Consider the following 22,067-nt stretch of genomic DNA (forward strand, 5'->3'; position numbering starts at 1 on the left):
GGGCCTACAATTAGTTTCATATAATTTTAGACATTCTACTTGTGATTGGAAGGAGTGAAAACATAAGATTTTACTAATATTTGGAGTTCAGTGTGCAAATCCATAGGTTGTTTAGAATCTCTAAAACTTGAAATGACTTGACTAGCTGTATGGCTGGGTTGGGTTGACTCGTAGACTCAGGTTTGACTCAGTTGATATTTAAATATTAAATAAATTAGGTAATGTAGCTGCTGGAGGAGAAGAGATCGCCTTCTTCTTCCCACGCAAGAGAAAATTAAAAATGAGAAATAATATTAGTATTATTAAATGAAGTGTTAATTACAATGTTTTTGATGTGATTATATAAGCAAACACAATCCTAAATTACTAATTTATTTGGAAATAGAATATTTTTTTCCGATATAGTTAAAATTACTACAAATATTAATAAGATGTCTAATTTTATCAAAACTTAGTAAACAACAGGTAGATAAGTAAAACAAAAACTTTGGATTACAACCATACTCTTAAAATCCTAAAAATAGAAAATGTAACATACTAAAAGTAGTACATTTTAACTTAAAACTCTAATTTAAAACTAGTAGCTTTTAACTTAAAATTCTAATTTGACTCCTCAAACAATTGAATTTTGTGAATTCATTTTGGGTGCCAATAAACCTTAGATTACTAATTTGACAGAAATAATAAAACTTACTAAAATATTAAAAAGATGTTTAGTCTTACCAAAACTCGTAAACAACTCATAGATAACTAAAACAAAGATTTTGGACACAACCATCGTCCTAAAATTCTAAAAATAAAAATAAAAAAAACTTATAATTTCAATTTAATTAACTCCTAAAATGATAGAGTTTTACGAACCATTTTGGATGCTAACAAGCTTTAGATTTTGTCTAGGGCATAAAACTTATCGATAGCTTTCTAAAGGTATATTGTATATAAGAAAGGGTAACTAGTTGCAAAGTTATAATCATAGAATGCTATGATGTACATTTAGTTTATTTTTGTTCAATTAAAGCCCCTCTAGTTAGAATTTGGTCCACCTTCATCAGCTGTTGACTTGTTGTTTACCTGTCTTACATCACTAAGAACCCATTTGGATATTACCAAACAAGTAGTTTTTTAAACTTATGTAAGTTAATAAGTTACTTTTCTTAAATAAATTAATTTGGTTGTTAAACTTTAATATGTACTATTTTAGAAAATGCAACTTATTCAACTTAGTTTTATAAACTATTTTTTTTTTTTTTAATTGTTTTTTAACTTCTAGAAATAACTTATTTCATTCATTTTCATCAGTAATACAATAACTTAAGAAATTATTTGAGGAAATATGCTCTTTGTGACCATAAACCCTTTCTAAGTTCATGAGATTGCAAAATCATCCCATAAATGGCTATATGATCTAGTGGCCCACATGATGATGGCCCATATCGAGGTGGTCCCACATGATGGACAATCCACATCTAAGGTCCACCCCTAATGATGAATGCCCCACATCCAATGCAAGACCCGCATGATGCGCAATCCACATCAAAGGCAGGCTTCACATGATGGGCAATTAATAATGGTGGGCCCTACATGATGGATGATCTACATCAAGGTGGCCCCACATGATGGACAATCCACATCAATGGTCAACCAAATGATGAGTGATCCATATCCAAGGCAGGTCCTGCATGATGAATGTTCCATATCAAAGGTGGGCTTCACATGATGGCAGTGGATATTGAAGATGGGCCCTACATGATGGACAATGAGAGAAATTTTCAATAAAACTTCGTCAAAAGAAATATGATCATGTACTTGGAGAACTCAAAACATTATAAAAAATAAGTGTGTAAAGTTTCCGTTATATATGAGCCTAAACTATCTAGTATATGAAAGAAGTAATGCAATTACTTCCAAAATGAGTTCATATCATTCCAATATCCTACATTAATAATAATAAAATTATTAAAATACAAACATAAACTAAAAAGAATAAAAAACATACCTTTAACTTAAATCCACTTTTTGAATAATAGAGAAAGTATCATTAAGCTTAGTATGATTTGAGACATTCTATTTGTAATTTAAAGGAGTGAAAACATAAGATTTTTTAAACTAAGTTGTTATGTTTTTCCCAAATTTAAAGATAGAACCATAAAGTCCATGTCAATGCAGCAAAATGTGTATAGAAATGAATTCTAAGTAGTTCCTCTAATCAATACAAAGAATTGAATATAAACAATTAAAATAAAAAATTTCTCACTATACCCAAACCATGATTTCTGGCAAAATAGCTAAAGTGGAGTTGCCTAAATCCTCCTAAAAATAGTTGCTCAAAAAAAAAAAAAAAAAGATTTTTTTTTTTTTTTTTTTTAAATTTTTTTGGAAAAGTCCTTGCACCGACCGATTACCATTTGGTATGTATCTGTTAGACAAGTAAAAATATAAAAAGGGGGTTGACAATATCTCACGGTGGAATTCTACAATTCCTTCATATTTTGTAGAACTGGCTTTCGGCAGAAACTTTCAATGTTTAGAAGACTGGCCTTTTTCTTTCATTCCAATATGTCATATACAAGGTATCTCATCCATGAAAAAGGTGGAACACACCGTATGAATATCTGCAGGTTGATTCACTTATTGGATGGGTCATAAAGTAAAAAAATCAATGCTAGTTGATACAATGACTCAGCCTCATTTTTCATACCAAGTAATCATCCTGTTGTGGCTCATCTTTTGGCATTGGGAAAATACTCTAAAAATGTGAGACATTGCATGGATTGGAAATAGCCATCTCAATGAAGCATGTGTACATGATCATGATCTCTTTACAAAAATGTGTTACAATCACAATGACAGTTATTATTCTCCACAATTTCTCAGCTGAGAAAATTTCGGGAGATTTTCAAAATTTGATGTTTTCTCATACTATTATTTGAAAATAAAATAGCAGAAAATAGTTATTAGAAATTAATAAAGAATTTTAATATTTAATTATATCGGCATAAAATGCATTATGTTAATAATAATACAATTTTTGCTTTAAAATGATGGAAATTTCACGGAAAATCGTGAAAAATAAAAATATAAAAATTTCTTCAAAATCTCATGATGATATCGCAATACTATTATTTTATTAAATTTCTGTTAAAATATTACAAGTTTAAGAGATAAAATTTTAAGTGGTAAATATTTTATACTTGGTGAATATTTAAATTACAAATCCTGAGAGATAAATTCCACTGAATTCTTCAAACACATTAAAAAAAAAAAAAAAAAAAAAACAAAAAAAACCAAACACATAAAAACGCTCCATTTTATTGGGCTTTGGGAGAGCATTGATGGACACATGTGATGAACGGTTTAGATGTAATCACCTTATGGTATGGACCAAATAGGATGTTTGTTTCAATCATCACGATAAGCTTGGTACACACACGCGTGTGTGTATGTATATCTATATATATGTGTGTGCATGGTGTGTGTATATATACATATATGTGTGTGTGACACACACACACCACACACACACACACACAAATGTACACACACACACATATATACGTACCTGTAAAACTAGTGAAGAATTGAAGGATGAATGAACGATGGAAATGTTTTATTGACGTCACGTATTTGATACTTAACAGGCATAGATCCGGGGAAAGCTTTAGCGGAGAAATCCTCTCGAAAACAGTGAAACATGGTAGAAATAGGTCGGAGACCTTCGAACCACAACAGCTAAATCGACAAACCAGCGATAAATTGCCTGCTTCTTCTGTCCAGCAATGGTTTTCCAACGTATTAAAACTCGACTCAAAGCAGCAACAACAGCAACAGCAGCAACAACCACAACAGCAAGAAGACTCGTTGGATGAGTACAATCCAGCAGTCCAGCAGCTGCGTCCACCGAGACAGGCCATCCGTCGAAAATCCCGATTCCAAGATGACATCTCAGACCAACAAACTGCTGCCAGGCCCGTCTTATCAAGAAGGACATTTAGGGCTGGTGCACCTGACCCTGAAAATCCGCTCCTTTCCCCGCCCAAGAATCTCGTTGAGTCTACTCACCGGCGGTCGATTTCATCGTCCACGTGCTCGCTCGACAAGCTGTCCAGGCCAGACGCCGATGTCGTGAAAGAAGGACCGAAGCCAGGCTCGGACGAAGAAGTTGGAGTTGGACGGTTGAATTCGTTTCTCAAGGATCAAAGGGCCAAGATTGGGATGATTTCCAGTGGAGAGGTCTCCGCCAAGGCCAGGATCATTCTCTCTGGATCTTCCAACAGTTGAGTCCTTCACTTGCTCTTTTTTTGGGGGGGGATGCTGGTGGTGTTGGTTTCGACACCCACATTAGAAGTTTGCTATGGGTGAATCTTCGTTTGGAATGGACTGCACACAAAAAATGGGTGGGTGTCTGGGCCAACCACAATGAAAATTGTGGTTGAATTGTGGGTGAATTGCAGTACACCAACCACAATGAAAATTTTCTATAGGACGAATCATATTGAAGTTGGGCTAGTTTCCATGGTGATCTTTATTTCATCCATATTCAATTCTTGCTGTGGTGCTTGTGTAAAATGACCATAATGGATATTCAGTCAGTCTTATTGACCCAGTTTCCATGATCATCGTTATTGGACGGTGATACCATTCACTCAGATGCGACTTCTTCTATAATGACTGTTAATCTTATCAAAGTGGGGCACACTTCGGGCTATTTTTCTTTCAATTGGATGGCCATATGATTAAGGCATAACAAACTTTCATGTATATGTGCATAACAAACTTTCGTTGTATCTGTTTCACAACAGAGTCTTCAAACATTATATGGACGTGGCCATTGCTTTAAGGTTTTAGGTCTTTGTTTTTCAGGCACGAGTTCCATGGTGGCTGCAATTTGTTATGCGTGGCTGTTGGAAAACAAGGAGGATGAGGAGGAAGGTTGGAGTGTGGTGGTTCCTGTGATGAATATGAAGAGAGGGAGGATGTGGAAGCAAAGGCAAGCTGCTTGGCTTCTCCACCATGTAGGGATTGATGCTACTGCTATACTCTTCTCTAACGAGGTCGTCCCTACATTCCCTTTCCTTTCGTTTCTTTAGTTCCATTCTGTGTTTGTTGAATCATGGACATGCAACACATCTTTGAATTCAAGCTTTGAGCCCTGCCGAGGCTACTCATGCATGTGCCAGTGTAGCACGTGTGTGTTCATCTGGTGGACCATTCTGTGGATTTGTCATGGCACATTCGGGTCTTCACTGGTGCCCCAAATGTATGAAGAGCAACGATCCATATTCAAGCTACATTTTTTTTTTAAAAGTTAGTTTATTAGTACACCCCACTGTCAGTTCACACTTCACTGTTAGCCACCCCACTAGGGATCGATACCAAGACCTCAGTGTTGAAACGAGGTATCTTTCACTCATATTCAAGCTACATGACTGTCCCACCTGATCACCTGACTGGCCTGCTTTTCGGGCCACATCACGTATATGGTGGGTTGCTCCTGATGAATGGACCACCTTTTGCATGGTAACGCATGTTTGGGGAATAGGATTAGAAAGCCTACTCTTGCAATAACAGGTTTCCTGTGCACTCTATATAGAAAATTGAACAAAACATTTTCATGCTCCTTTGAAAATCAGGTGGATCTGGAGAGTCTGGTTATGGCCAAGCAACTCAGTGTCCTGGTCATTGGACAAGATGTTCTCAGAAAGAACGGCGAGGTTCGTATTGATTGATCATGAATGATATGAAATAAATGAAGCTGTAAGTTGTAACATTGATTTTACATTGTAGACTGTAGAGGTAAGTCACCATGAACTCACACTGCACTCTACACATGCTAGTACTTGACTTTTGTCATATATGTCGTTAGGTGGGATCGCAATGCACTATTCTCACAGATAATTACTGTGAAGATGCTTATGAACTACTTCAGACGCCTTATTTGAAAACACTATTGGTATTCTCCATAAATCTCTTTATGTTCAAAACATCAACAGTGTTTATGCCATGCTTGGTTTTTAACTAGCTCACTCTGTTTCCAGCTTGCAGGTATTCTTTTAGATACACAGAATTTGAATGCTACAGCTAAATTCTCATCAAATAAAGACGCAGAAGCAGTACAGTTGCTGCTAGTTGGATCTTCCCCAAATCAAAGATTCGAACTTTATGACCAACGTAGGATGCTTCTCTTCTTCTCCTGAAATACACACTTCAAGTGATTGTGGAAGTTTTTTACATGTCACAGAATCTGAAAGATTCATTTTCTCTGCTTTACGACTATACCAGTGATGCAAGATCAGCAAGAGAACTCTTTTCTTGAAGCTCTGTCATACAATTATGTGAAGCCGTCAAATGAGAGTAAGCTGAAACACGATATTCTGCTTCTTTTGTTTTGTTTTCTTTTTGTTTCCTTTACTGCAGAACAACTTGCTTGCTTTCAAAGTGATCTTTGTGTAGTTCAGGTGCTCAGTGTTGTAACCATGTCCTATCTCTTCTGTAAATTCCTGCCTCGTGGCAGTCATAGACAACACCACGTCCTGTGGAAAGGCACACAAACCACCACTCCCACCTCTAGCCCCACTCACTCTCACTTCCACCCCCAAACCTACTCCCATCCACACTCCTAACCTCACGTCCACTCCCATTGCCCCCCACCACCCATGTCAGGAATGGACCCCATTCCTCCAAACATGCGTCGACGCTCTTCATCTTCATTAGCGATCAACACGCTCTCCCCCCTTGCCATCGTTACCTCCCAGACTAAGCATCTCTACTTGAGTTGCATTGAGGGCATCCTGCCTTTTCTTTTATATGCTAACTTTTTTACCGTCGTTTCTTCCAAATTTTGCTACATCATCTATATTATCTCTCTTGGCATGTTTGTGTACATTGTGACTTGCTCCTTTTGATGTACATGAAATTGCGTCGGTTGTCTAACACGACACTACACTACGTGGAAGCTTACAGAGCTTAGAATTATGGCTAAGTCTTTGGGGGGGGGGGATGAATAGAACCACTTAAAAATATGTGTCAATTAAAATCAATTAACATTCAGGCTTTCAAGCTAAGTCGGTCCAAGTACATAGACTACAATAGATTCAACTAATTGAGTAACTAGTCTATGGAAAGAGATGTGAAGTATCAATTGTGTGTGTGTTACAGATTAAGTGCCTAGTATACAAACTATTCATGCATGCATATGAATTAAACAAATCCAATCACAAGCATAAGAGAATTGCAAATATCAGTAATCACAAACACAATGATGTATAGTGGTTCAGCTAATTACCCACTCCACTCTCGGCGGACACACTATCCTCGAGTATACCGGATTTCACTATCTCAGAAGTTTCCAATAGGTTCACCTCTAACCTTTACACACGTACACTCCTGCCGGAGGCCTACACAAGGACTTACACATGTTCACACCTGTGCTTGGTGGCGGTATGATCCTACACAAGGACCTATGCGAGTTTGAGTCACAAACTCTATACTCTATCCTACACAAGGAAAGATTATATGGACTCTAAAATAACAATCTTACTTGTCAGCTTGAGCCTCATTAATGCGCCTTGCTTGAGAGCTTCTTCAATCTTGAATCAACTATTCAATTGCTCCCCCGATCTTTGAAGTCCATCTTCTTCCGCTCCAAGAATTGACTACCGGCAACGATTTTCCTATGAGATGCCAAGGTAATGAGAGTTGGGTTGAATCTTCTACAACTAATGGTTTTAGTTGGTTCCTAGTATAGATTCACCTAGATGGGTGTTCTAAAGAATGTTTAGACAATGATTTACCTATATGTTTGTATCTAATCTTTAGAAGAAGAGAGAATTCATGTACATCTTCATAATGGAGCTTGGAATGCTCATTAGAGTTGTTAATCACAAGAAGGGGGACATGAATCTCTTTGGTGTGGAGTTTAGGAGAGGGATTAAGAGTAGAGAATCACATAGGCTCTAATTATACCCAAACCCCATCATTTTGCTCATGGATCGAATGCCATTTTATAAAGAAAAGGTTTGCAACGACTATAAAACGGCTAGTTCAATGACACTGTCAATAGGATCTAACTGGCCATCGATTCGATCGAACTACCCCTTGATAGGATCGAACAGTCCTTCGATAGGATCGAGAAAATCATGATTTATGAAGTTTTGCCGCTGGACAATTCTAGCCCAATCTTCGATCTAATTGAGGGGGGTCTTTCATCGTGTCGAGTCCTATCGACGGCTTGTCCATAGGATCGAGATTGACTCGAAGACTACCGATTTGGGCTGTTTGTTTATCAGCAGCTTTACACCTCTAAAGCCTAACTAGCCATGATCAAATAAAGGCTCCTAAGGTTATGGGATGATCAAACAAATATTTACTTATTGTTGAATGAATCATCTAGAGGTTGGGTTATTTTGGACCTAATGGGGTCTAAGGTTAGGGTCACTAAGGTACCTCAATTTACTCGTTTCTTTCACCCCTTGATGCTCCAAGTCTTCATGTGTCTTCGGTCTTTAGCTTCCAAGGGCTCAATCGACTCATTGACACATTGACACACGTGATTGACAAACAAGTACACTTACAATCACCTCCTTTGTCAATTACATGACAAAAACTAATCCAGACTTGGTCATGGTCTATACTAATGACAAACCAAAACAACTCAAAAATTACATGTCAAATATTACAAAGATTTACAATTCGAACACAACAAAACATATAAACACTAGAAATGCTACCCCTCAAATTGTTCCCCTTAACTTCATATATTCCCTATGACAAATAGAACCTACAAAATAACATTTAACTTGTTCTGATGGGACTTTGATCTTTCTTCATTTTTTTTTTTCCCAAATAAATGACAAAGAGACGATTCCATAGATATAACACTAAATATAGAAATATGGAAAGCTTATAAGTCATTAATTTTCCTATAAGCACATACTAACAAGGGAATAAGGATGCATATACACTTTAAAAACATAGAGCTTGTATATTATGGTTATTCTAAAGATATACCTATCAAGCATCATGACCAAATATAGTTTAGCAAAATCATATAATAAGAATGAAGAAACATATGCTAAAAATAAAATTAAAAAAATGAGGCTGAATTCCTTAGATTTACCTATTAAGCACACATAGATCTCTACGGATCACCTATCATTTTTCACAACCCACATGAGTGTGAATTTCCTAGGACCCTGATTGTTTTCAAGAGAGGGAATGATTTTCCTACATGCATCTCTCTTAGGTGAATTCCTAGTTGGAGATCTATGTTCGGTAGGGAATTTTCCTATGTGATACCTACCCTCTTGGTTGTTGTTGCCCCAACTAAGCATTTTGTTCGTTTTCTCATTGAGAATGGCAAACTATTTTATTAACTCCCTCGTATGGTTGTTTATTTGTGGAGGGGTTGAAAACTTCTTCTTCTTCTTCTTTTTTCCGGTGATCTTGGGGGGGGGGGTTTCTCCATTGGTGTGTTGATTTCTCAGTCATGATATATTTACATATTTGGTTTGAAACTGAGGTGGATTGTGGCCTTTTTGAGATAAGGCAGTCAAATTTTAAATGACCCACATCTCCACAATTATGGCACATAGGAGAGGCTCTCGATCTACTTCCTAAAGCAGACGAGTCCTTTTGGATTACCGGAGAGATAGAGGTTGTTGAATTAGTTTTCCTATTATGCTCAAAATCTCCTTTATCCCCTAAAGGCTCACCCGTACTAACAGATTTACCTATTTGGTCTTTTTGGGTAACCTTAGCCTTGACATTGGCAAGAAGAGATTCAAGTTGGCTAACCTTTTATCTTAGGCCTTGATTTACAGATTTAACCATTTCAAGCTCACATTCAAGGCCTGCATATTTCCCTAAAGTCTCATCTAAATTAGACTTGAGATTTTCCTTTTTCTTGCATTAGGGAGACATTTTCAGATTTTACTTTTTCTAGATTGTTAGCCAATTGATTCTTTTTTGCCTTTAACTCGACCCAGCTTTTTAAGAATCTCTAGACTTTTAATGTATAGCTGGTCGTTGGCTTCTTGCAAGTCTCCATCTCCTCCATCTTCATCTTCTTCATTGGAGGAGGACTCTTCTTCTTACTCTTCTTCCAAGGTGTTATGGTTGGAATCTTCTCCCAAGTCTTTAGGGAGGGAGGTAGTGGTGGATGCCATTAAAACTCTGAAAAAGTTGAGGTCTTCATCACTATGGGAGTCCTCACAATCTGAATTGGACTCTTTAGTATCATCACATGTTGCTGCCGTAGCCTTGCCTTTTGATCTTACTTTGATAGTTCATTCGGAGGCAACATGTCCATAACCCTTACAGTTGGAACGATGACCATCTCTCGGTTTCTTGAAAAATTTACCTATTCGCTTGGGTTGAACCGATTTACCCTTTTTGTCATGACTATTCCATCTTTTCTTCTTGAAGATTTCCATGAAGGTTTTTTTTTTTTTTAAATGATTTCTTTCATTTCTTCCTCATCTTCATCATCATCATTATCTTCTCCAGATTCAACTTTGTTATGCCTATGTGAAGTTTTTAAGATAACGTGTTTCTTCTTAAAGGGTGTTTCTCTAAAGTATAGTTCAAATGTTTGTAAGGAATCTATAAGTTTTTCCACTTGCACCGCATCTATGTCTCTACAATCTTCTTTAGAGGTTATCTTGGTTGTGAACTTATCCGGTAGGGATTTAAGTATTTTCCTATATATACGGCCCTCCGGAATCTTCTCTTCTAAACTCTACAAGGAGTTGTAAATATCATTCAGTTTATTATAGAACTCCATAAAAGTTTCAGACTATTCCATTTTAATATTCTCAAATTGGGTGGTCAAGAGCTGGAGATTGGAACGTTTTACTGTGCTATTCCCTCATGGGTGGTTTCTAAAACGTCCCATGCTTCCTTTCCTATTTCTCGTGTACAAATGTATTTAAATTCATCAGGAGAAACCGCACAGTAAATCGCATTGAGAGCTTTGGCATCATAGGCATACCAAGCTCTCTCATCAACACTCCAATTAGATTTATCTTTGTGAGTGCTAATGGATAAACCATTTATCACGACTTATTCTACGGGCATAGTCTATCCTTGTTTAACAATAGCTCAAACCATAGGGTCAAGGGATCTCAAGAATACCCTCATCGTAGCCTTCCAATAGGCGTAGTTAGACCCATCAAAATAAGGCGGTCGTGTGATAGCACTCTCCTCATGAGTAGACATGATTCTAATGGTTTTAGTAGGTTCCTAGTAGGGATCCACCTAGATGCGTGTTCTAGAGAATGTTTAGATAAGGATTTACCTATAGGTTTGTGTCTAATCTTTAGAAGAAGGGAGAATTCATGTAAACCTTCATAATGGAGCTTGGAATGCTCATTAGAGTGGTTAATCACAGGAAGAGGTACATGAATCTCTTTAGTATGGAGTCTAGGAGAGGGATTAAGAGTGGGGAATCACTTAGGTTCTAATTGTACCAAAACCCCATCATTTTGCCCAAGGATCGAATGTCATTTTATAGAGAAGAGGTTTATAACGGCTATAAAATAGCTAGTCAACTGCATTGTTGATAGGATCAATCTAGCCATTGATTCGATTGAACTCCCCTTCGATTGGATCAGACTGTCCTTCGATAGAATCGAGAAAATCATGATTTAGGCAGTTTTGCTGCTGGACAGTGGGATGCCCAAACTGCGTCCAGGATTCATATGAATCATATGATTCAAAATATGAATCATAGGATTTGTACAATTTGGTTGCTATCTTTTGGGATTGTGATTTGTATTGTACAATTCATGCACTGTACAAAATTACATGAATCTTACATTTCGTATGTGACAATATTGATGGAAACAAGCAATGCCTGGATTGGTGCTATGTGCTCGTCAAGGTACTGCAGTTGAAGCTCCTAAAAGCATAAACGTTATGAACAGCAAAGGTTCAAAAGCAAACGCTTTCATTGTCGAAAAGTGGGCCATTCGAAAAGGAACTGTCCCTTTCTCCTAAATGGGACTGAAGTATACTCGGATCTTTTTCATTCTCGTCAAATCTTTTCTGCAGACTGGTACGTTAAACACGTGATGTGTGGATGTTCTTTCCAGTAATCATGTAGTATATTCAATGCCAGAAAACAGCAGATCATATGTTAAAGAACATGGATTGGTGTAAGGAATTGGATCTGTCTTAGGAAGCAGATTTATAGAAATTAAGGACTGATCTTGAACTCAAATTCTAGAAATTAAGTACTGGTTTTGATCTATGATTCAGATTAGTTAAAAGAACTTTAATAACTAGGAAAAATTTCTTATTCTTATATTCTGATAGATCATGCTGTTCCTGATTTATGTGTTGGATGATGATTATTCACATGACTTGGTTCCTCTTTAAAAGGATAGATCAAAAGACACTCCCATGTTCCAGATGATTTTGTGGATTTGGACACTGTTCCTAATAAGGTATTAATGGTTTAGAAATGATGAGAGCTATAAGGACACATCAGGCTCAAGCTTTTATAACTTGCATATCTTGTTCTAAGGAGAAAGTGATCTGATGGTCCTGATGATTCTCTTGAATGATACTTCCAGTATCATAAGGCCGAAACTCATTTTCATAATATCTACTATTGAGTGAGATCTGTCAAAAGTATTGATATACTCGTAAGATATTGATATAGTCATATAGACATCAAAGATTTTCTAACTTGGACTGAACCTCAATGGTTGAATGTCAAAACGTGGAATCACATGAATTAATCCATGAAGAGTTTTTGATCTTCCTATGTTTTTAGATTGTCAATGGAATGACAATAGGTTCCTTGCACATATTGTGGTCATTTGATATCTCTGAGCCATTTCTATGATCCTTTGAAACTAGGATTCTTAATAACTGTGTGGGCTTGGAGAACAAGTCCTTGATGGATGGAGAATAATACAATCCAAGAACTCGTACATTTCCATTATACAAAATGCTGAAATTAGTATTGCTCCTTCACTATGTTAAGGCACAAAGATGCAACAATCTATCTTAATTCTTAAATGCACCATTTGATGTGTGAAAAGTAAGAGAATCTTTGTTCCCATTAAAAAAAGAATTATTAGGAAGAATGTTTCCGAGGAAAAGCATTTCAAATGGAAAGGGATTTACACAGTGCAAGGCTTTGTTATTTAAGCAGAAGAAAATCTTGTATATCTGCAAAGATTAGTGGGAGCTAGGTGATAAATCTGTCTCTACAAGGACATCAACACAAGAGACTTTGGTAATGCCATATATGGCTCTTGTAATATTAGTTTGGTAGATGTAAACGTCTGACCTGATTATTGATAAAACCATAAGGTATCTTTCAAATCTTATGCTCTAGTAATCAAAGCAACTGTGTTCTCAGTTTTCCTATTAACTTGGCCTACAAAGACGTTTTTGGGTAAAAATGATAGTGTCCTGCAAATAATCTGATGAGTAAAAGTTAGATTTGTGAAGTTTGCGCATGAAGCACCTGGCCAGTTATAGTGCCTGCAAAGTAGTAAATGTTTCCCTTGTTATTTGGTGTCCAACTTTGTCACAAAAAGAGTTGTTGAAGTTTTGAGTATACAAGGATAGGGTGATTTTCTTTACGGGCAAGTGGGAGTTGTTCAAAATTGTGCCCTTCAAAGTCGATCACACAACCATGTCCTTGATCATCTTTTTGTTCCCATTTGCATCTTATACATTTCATGGCCTGTATGTATACAATTTTCGTTTTTGTAATTCGTGGGGTGGATTTCTCATCTTCCCCCCTTTCTCTCTTTAAAATAAAATTTCGGTACCTTTTGGAAAAAAAGATAAAAATAGTACAAAATTGGTTTGACAGTTTGTCTTAGAATGACATTGTAGCTAGCAAAGATACACTGGTTTTTATACAAATATATGGAGAGATTTGGCTAAGCAGTTCTATCTGAAACTTGTTCTCGACCAACGATAGATCAGGACAATGTGCTACTAAGGTTTTCATGGGACTGGATGACTGTTTGAACAATGTGGTTGTATCTCAACCATTTGTAGTGTTCCGCATCAAAATATGAGTGTGCAAATGTATTTTACTAATTGTTTGAACAGTGCAGTTGGATCTCAACTATTTTCAGTGTCTCAGCATCAGAATATGAGTGTGTACATATTTGACTAATTTTAACAAATTTACCGACTTTAGGTGGATATTGATCATGCTACAATGATGTCCATGAGAAGCACTCAATGATAATCAGCCATTCTTACAAGGAAAATGATAGTTGGAACTGCCAATGTTGAGGACCCACTTCCTAATCTTAACCCATGGAGCTTAATAACATGACAAAAAAAGGGGTTCTGTAACGTCTATCCTCTCAAGATATGACAATTCACATGTAGCAGGGATCTACAAGTATTTGAGGCGCTCACATGCATTGTTCCTAATACTGACTGGCATATGCCTAGCATAGACAGGCCCCCGGGTGGGGGAAGCTTAGCGGAGCCAAAGGTGGATTCGCATCATAATCAGCCTTAAAAAGGACCTGGGCCCCTTAAGGACTAGAACACTTGGTTGTAGGCATGCATCCCACTCACGATCATCTAGACTTTGATGCAATATGTCAAATAACGTTGATTTGCTAATAAAATATTGTTGTCCATCATGAGCCATGCTTTAGTAAAGGATGTTGGTAAGCTGATACTATGAAGATACATCATACATCTGATAAAAGTGATGATCCAATTAAGATACTGTTTCTAAGTGTAACGGTAGTTGACTTTTATATGTTTGGTTATCTCATTGGAATAGGGGATTAGGGGCAATTTGAATTGCACTTTTCTTGTTTGTACAAAGGGCAATGGAAGCCAAGTTCATGTAAGAGTCCTTGTTTGTTGGTATTCAACTCTACATGGGATTTGGAACAATATCACGTTTCTTGCCTTTGTATGATATTAGTGGCCAATAAGCATACATGGTAGAATAACAAGGCATCTTACCTAGTTATGATCAGTATATGAAGGGAGCTATAAAGTGGATGATGGAGGAAAGAAAAGGCCCTAGTGCAAAGTACCACATAAATTACTTTGGATGTGGCGGATTACTACTGTATCGAGTAATATTTGAGGATTGAAAACAAATTGATAAACCGTCTGAACTCACAAGAGATATTTGGCCTAGCCATCATGAGATAGATTAAGCTTCCAACTATACATTGTCTGGTGGTGTTAGCTGTGAAAAAATGTAGGCACTGTTAGGTGTTGCGGTCCATGTTCGATTCCCATGTGTAGTTGTATCTGACATTTAGTTCAAGGTATTTTGTAATGGCCAACAACGTTACCGTCACGGTACGGGCTGTAACGGCCATTACAACCTTTTATTTTTTATTTTTTGGAAGAAAACCTGTATTGGCCTGGTAATGGGCCTGTTAGGGACTTAGGGGTCATTTTCTGTAACTGCTGTTTTGACCCTATAACACGTAATAGTTGCCACTATTACCGTTACGTAATGGCCGTCAACAACACACCATGATTTAGTTCCATTAGAGTGTTGTAACTTTTGTTGAAACATGCACCTACACACCTTATTGTAGCATTGTCCAAGTGTCCAGAGGTACACCCGAAAAGCTTAAAGCATCATGCCCCAAACTCCCAATTAAGAAAGTGACACACCCATGCCCTTATTGCAAGGCCTAGGGTCTACTAGCTACACTAGGTAATCTTTGACAAAGCTTGTAAGCTTTCTTGTGCCATTGAATAAAGGGACTAAACCCCTATTACATGCCCACAAAAGTGGACATGTTGAATAAGAGTGGGCCTTTAATGGTTTCCAAGGCAAAAAGCACCCACTTGTACTCTTTGGCATCACATGCACCACGTGGCATGCATTGCTACAACCACACTAGTCAACGCATTACAAAATCTAGTTGTTTCTATTGAAAGGGGGCAAATCCTTTCTTTGCCAGGGTCAACCCCATCTGATAGTTGATTGTAGCTCCTGCAACATCAATAAGTAGCGTTGGTGGTCAAGAATGTCTTACCTCAACCTTACAAATACTATCACCCCCTAGATCACCACAATTCCCGTTTAGTGAAGGATGAGTGGATATCAACATGGAAGTCTCTTCCGTATGGTAGATTGAAAAGGAATTGACTCCCAATGGTGTTCCAAGAACTGTTTTCGCCTCTGAGAAGTCTACTGGGTCCATCATGCCATGAAATTAAAAGACAGATTAACAAGAGTAATGGAATGACAAAATAAAGCTAATTTAACATAAATTCGGAAATTTCATATTCATAACATGTCCAAATTCAAGCCTATGACAGTCCTGCAATGCGAATCTCATAAATTATTGATTAATCGGGACCTATGGAAGATAGAACCCCCATCCTAGCATGGTTAAATCTGAATTCAATGGAAATCATGTGTCTTGTAGGAGTTTTGACGTGTTAGGGCTGTTTAAAGGCTAAGGAATGTGGAAAAATGGGTTTGGGGTATCTAGGCTCAGAGGAATTAGGGTTTGGAACATTAGGGTTGAGGTTTTGGGTTTGAATTTCAGATTTTGGGTTTAAGGAATTTAGGATTTAGGGTCTCTACAATTGGGAATATGGGTTTCGGGTTGTATGAATTAGGGATTTATGATTTGGACAAGTGATTTTGGAATTTGGGAATTTTAGGGTTAGGAATTTGGGGAGATTAGGATTAGGGTTTAGAGATTTAGGGTTAGGGTTTTGAGAACTAGGATTTTGAAAACTAGGTTTGGACGGATTAAGGGTTGTAGAAAGAAGAAGAATGAAGATTTAAAAGAGGAAAGAATGGGAAAGAAAAGAGATGAAGAAGATGAGAGAAGATGATACCTTGTTGAGAAGAGAGAAAAGTAGAAAAGATAACTAGAGAATCGCTCCCTATAGTTTCGCACCACCAATCTAATCACAAGATGATTTTTTTTTTTTTTGCTCAATCTCAAAGCAAAAGGAAAGAAATCTCTTTCATTCATAACATGCATATTGGTTAGGGTGGGATGTCCAACCCTTTATAGTATTAGAAAATACCTTTTACAAAAAGGCGCTCAAAGGTAAGATTCTCAATATAAAGACACTAAATGAATTAAAAGTTGTTCCTAACTCCCTAATATCAACACAAATATGAGCTATACCAAAAATAACAAAACATGTAAATAAACTAAACGATTAAACTATTTTCTAGCCTATGGGGGTCCACGATCAAGATGTCCGATGATGATGATCTAACGATTCGATCATCGTGTCCACTCGATCCAACGGTCCAATGTGTCTGTCAAGCTCCTATATGTAGCCCACATGCACTAACATGCACATGGGGTCTTCAACGTGGCTAGGAATGTGAATTGGGCCAAGTGGGTCCCATGTAAGGAGGCTCAACCCTCTTCCTTTGGAATGTGAATTGGGCCAAGTGGCTAGGAATGTGAATTGGGCCAAGTTGTTTAGCCATAAGGAGGCTCAACCCTCTTCCTTTGGTATGGTACTCGGATGTCCTCATCATTACTCCTTTTTAGAGTTTAGCCAAAAGTCGAGGTCTCATGACTTACTCTGAGCTGAGCTGATAAAACCTCTTCTTTCATGGCCTGCCTCCAACAATCAGAGGAAGTCTCATGGCAAGAACTGGGCTCCTTGGTGGAATGAACAGTAACGACAAAGGCACGATGATTTTTAAAAGAAAGAGTTAGACCATTGTTCCTTCTAAATAAAGGCTTTTCACCCTTCACGGTGGGCTTATACAGTTATACCACTAGTAGCTACTCACAATCAGTGTTTGTAGTATCGATATGTTACATGTATCACTAGCTGGGTATATAGAAACATGTATTGATTTTGCCGATATTATCGTCAATACCAGGAAATATATAGTTGAATGAGGGAAACATTGGGAAAATAGTGGAAATCTTCAATAAAACAATAGGAGATGCTAAAATACACATATTTGCATATGTATGTATCCAATAATTGCAAATAAGATGCATACATAATAAATTTCCCTTCATGTATCCTTGACTAGAGGAAACATGGGGAAAATGGTGGAATTTCTCAATGAAACTTCAGGAGATGCTATAATACATATATTTGCATATTTAGGAATCAAATAATTGTAAAAAAGATGCATACATGATAAGTTTCCGTTTGATGGGGGCCCAAAAGCATGCGTGTTGTAAAAGATCAGTGCAATATTAACTATAATGATTTTATATAATTCAAATGCAAGTACCAAACAATAATTATGACATCCAAAAACTGAAGGAGCTAAAAGACATACTTATCCGCCATCCCTCATACCCACATGGAGTTTTGAGGTGGCTAGAAGTTGTCATCTTTGTCTTTACTAAGTTTGCCATAATGCTGTTGTTCAACATAATGACAGTATTGTACCCAAGTCATCCTCTATTCATACCAGTGGAGGTACTCTCTTATGTATCTTTGGTACTTATCCTCCTCGAACTGTACGAATATGCCCAGATGTGTGTACTGTGGTGCTGGTAATCAATTATGAGGGAATGGATTGACTCCAACCTTGACTCCTAGATAGTATTAAGCCAAGGCATATGCCGGGTACTCTCAATATCCCCCTCCCTACCTCATAACCGTAACTGCTATCGGTCTGCTGGGCATATCTGTATTTGGTGATTGAGTGTTGTAGTTGCCATAATCATAATATCCTTCATGTACATAAGGTGGGATGGAAGTAGAGCTCTCCTACTCTGAACTAATATCTTGGATAAAAAGTTGTGTGCAAGAGACTCCTTGGTGCATGTGACCTTCTTCTTCGCACCCTTTCGACGCTGGAAATGTTGACTAGGCATTGATGCTCTTCGTGAGGATGATGGACAAGATTCGTGGTCTTCTTCCTAAGTGGCATGGTCAAATTGGGCCTCAGTGAATTGGCTAACAAATTGCTAGCTTTGACCTGTCATGGAATCCGCACCCTCGTCACTACCACCTCTACTAGTATCGTTGTTGCTGCCACCCTCACCGAATTAGCCTCCATCGCCTCCATCACCACCTTCATCAGCCCTATCATCATAGTTGTTAGCCCCACTACTTCCACGAGATAGTTATGAAGTCTCAACATCGCTCAAGACGACCTGATGTTGGGGAGCAGGCTGTGACCGTGCCTCGCCTCCCTCATCAGAATGTATCAGACTCCTCATCAATGCATTGAAAGAATAATCCTGAGTCCTCTGCCTGCTCATGACATGGCCGATGTCAATACCAAGAAAAGCTGCTCCCTCGACTACCACTAAAGCAAGGCCTCCCTCAACATCATCTAAATCAGCCGATTTGACCCACTCATAAAGTGGGTCCTCGGCATCATCACTGAACTGTCTGATAGAGCTTATCAACATTAGGTCGAGTGGGTCTTGATGTACCCATATGTCTGGCTTTGCTTGTAACTACTTCTCTTTCAGGTTCATATTATAGTGGTGGTATATAAGCTTTTGCAGTTTTTCATATCCTGGCCCGTTCCTCCTATTGGTGTGTTAAGCGACCACGTTCTCCCATTCCTCTTGCATGGTGAAAAGGCGATGGTCTGGGTGAGAATATGGTAGCTACTAACTGTAGTACAGGTGCGTCACCTCCGTACATCACCCACCCCTCGCTTATTGACCCATTACAAGCATGTATTAGTTTAAATGAGAAATGTAGTTTCTGTATCACAAATCATACTATTTAATTAATACACTCACATGGAATCATTGTTTCCCAAGATGCTTTTGCAGTTGTGACGGAGAACAAGACCTTAGCATCTTTAAAGCATAGCAATTATCAAACATAGATTGGCAAATCACCATTATTAATCACCTATATATATGTAGAGATTGTAAAAAATATTTTTTTTTTACCATTATCGGTATCTCCTCAATTTTCATTTACCTATTTCTCGAAATCTGGTTTTTCTTTCGAGTTGGGTAACAACTTTTCATAGACTTGGTGGACGACCATCGTCAGTCTGTTATCCTCCCATAGCTAATGTTTATAGTTGAACTTGGGGTTCAGGTAACATGCTGAAATCTAAATAATATTTAATCAATTGCATTTACATATAAACAAAGTAATACTTAAAAGTGCAAGTGCCAGCAATTAATAAATAAAGTTAAATGTAATAAACTTAACAACCTAGTGGAGTGGATGCTTAAGGGTCTTGGTTCATCTGTTATCAATGATCTAGAGCACCTATCTATGCAAATGGGGAGATGCAGCCTATATCCCCTCTCTCATTAATTTCATAAGCTCATAGAAGGGTCCCATTGAAGGCCACGTCTCATTATCTACAGCCTTAAGGTCCTTGTAAATTGGTTGTAGGATGTCAATGACATTAGAAACTGTCTTAGAAGGAATCACTAAGCATCGTCCTTGCAAACTTTGTGCACTTTGGGCATGTCTCCAATTCCACTCAAAATATCTCTCGAATTTGAACAATCTCCTCAGCTCCCTCTGTGCCTGTACAAGTTGTTGAGTGTGATAAAGTTTGTGGCAACCACGTCACACCTAATTTGATGATATCCACCTAAAACTCCTCTCACATCGCGCCAACAACCACGAATGATTATATATGAAGTTCATCACCCTCGTCGTCGCCTCAATGGTGTTTCTAATCGTCTCTTTCTACACTATTAGTTTGATCATTAGGTCAGTGCAGTGACTCATGCACAGGGTCCAATAGATACTGTAATTCTTCATCAACTCCTTGCCTTGACGAATACACTGTTGTTGTTTGTCATAACTTGTACCACATTCATTTTAAAAGGCTGTATATATAGGAGTGATCCTTTATGTGGGTGGATACATCAACAGATTTGAAGAAAACGGGTTGTCCTTTACAATATACCATAAAGTTGATAATGGTCAACTTTGTGGGTCCTGTCCACCCATCTCACATGACCGTCACCCCGTATTTCTCTCAATTTGGCTTGAGTTCATGTACCCAAGCTCGCACCTCCTCGTACTGGCGATCGAGGTAGACCCTCCAAGATCTCCTTTGGTGTTAAGGCTTCACACGTAGCCCAACATGCTGCATGATGTCGATCATATTTTGGAAGTGAGGGTTGGTTGTTGCATTTGCTGATATGTAGTTCGAAATGAACCACCTGGCTATGGTGCACCCCATGCCTCCTTGAAACTCCCATTGCTCAATATCTTTGAGAATCCGTTGCTTTGCACCCGTAATGGGTGCTCTAGCCTTGCTGTAGGCTAAGCCCGCCTAAATCACCATCATCCCTACCCTACTGCCTCCCTCACCCTCCCTGTTAATGCCCCTGCCTCTCCTACTACTACCAACCTCCCGTGTAGGGTTTCAAACGACCAACTAGTCTCCTCAAATCGTCTCCTTTGCTCCTTATCCAATCCTTATGCTAAAAACTCGTGCATTGCTTGTCTATAATCCCTCCTATTTCATTCAGTAACACAATCCTCGGGATATGCCAACACCTCGCCATCATCGTTTCACTTATTATCAACGGTCCCTAGACCTCGTGCAGGACCCATAACTCCCCCCCTGATATCTCTCTCATGCTTGTTGCTGTTGCTTATGTGTATTCCCCTCAGTCATCATGTATACATGTAATTGCTTGAAATTGTTGCAAATTTATTCCCCTCCGATGGTTGTCTATGTTTCCACCTAACGTTCCTTACTCTTATTCTCAACAGTATTTTACTCTCTGCTACATGTATACAAATACAACCAATAATTGCATCCATTAATAACATAGTAATTGCTTAAATCTCATTAAGACAGAACAAGTAATGCATCCATGTGTGCATGACTAAATACATACATGATCCATCTATTCATCCATGCATGCATACATATATACATACATACATGTCTAACTATCCATCCCTGCATGCATGCATGCATGTCTAACCATCCATCCATCCATCCATCCATACATACATACATACATAAACACATGCATGATTATCCATCCATTCATGATCTAACCATTCATCCATGCATGCATACTTACATACACATTCATAATCCGTCCATCCATCCATCCATCCATCCAACCATCCATCCATCCATCCATCCGTCCATTTAACCATCCATCCATCCATGCATGCATACATACGTA

The 22,067-nt window shown here is 38.0% G+C and overlaps 1 protein-coding gene across 2 annotated transcripts in view; it reads left to right on the top strand.

The window, feature by feature from the left end:
• LOC131239849 (uncharacterized) overlaps positions 1 to 22,067 on the top strand; it is a 37,165-nt gene that overhangs the window by 1,011 nt on the left and 14,087 nt on the right. For both annotated transcript variants that reach the window (XM_058237733.1, XM_058237734.1), the window contains exons 2-7: positions 3,639 to 4,273; positions 4,861 to 5,051; positions 5,631 to 5,711; positions 5,864 to 5,950; positions 6,036 to 6,168; positions 6,280 to 6,351. In XM_058237733.1, coding sequence (XP_058093716.1) covers positions 3,639 to 4,273; positions 4,861 to 5,051; positions 5,631 to 5,711; positions 5,864 to 5,950; positions 6,036 to 6,168; positions 6,280 to 6,351 — 1,199 coding nt within the window. The remainder of the gene's footprint in view (positions 1 to 3,638; positions 4,274 to 4,860; positions 5,052 to 5,630; positions 5,712 to 5,863; positions 5,951 to 6,035; positions 6,169 to 6,279; positions 6,352 to 22,067) is intronic.

The sequence above is a fragment of the Magnolia sinica genome, chromosome 3 (genome assembly GCF_029962835.1).
Source record: "Magnolia sinica isolate HGM2019 chromosome 3, MsV1, whole genome shotgun sequence".
Lineage (NCBI taxonomy): Eukaryota > Viridiplantae > Streptophyta > Magnoliopsida > Magnoliales > Magnoliaceae > Magnolia > Magnolia sinica.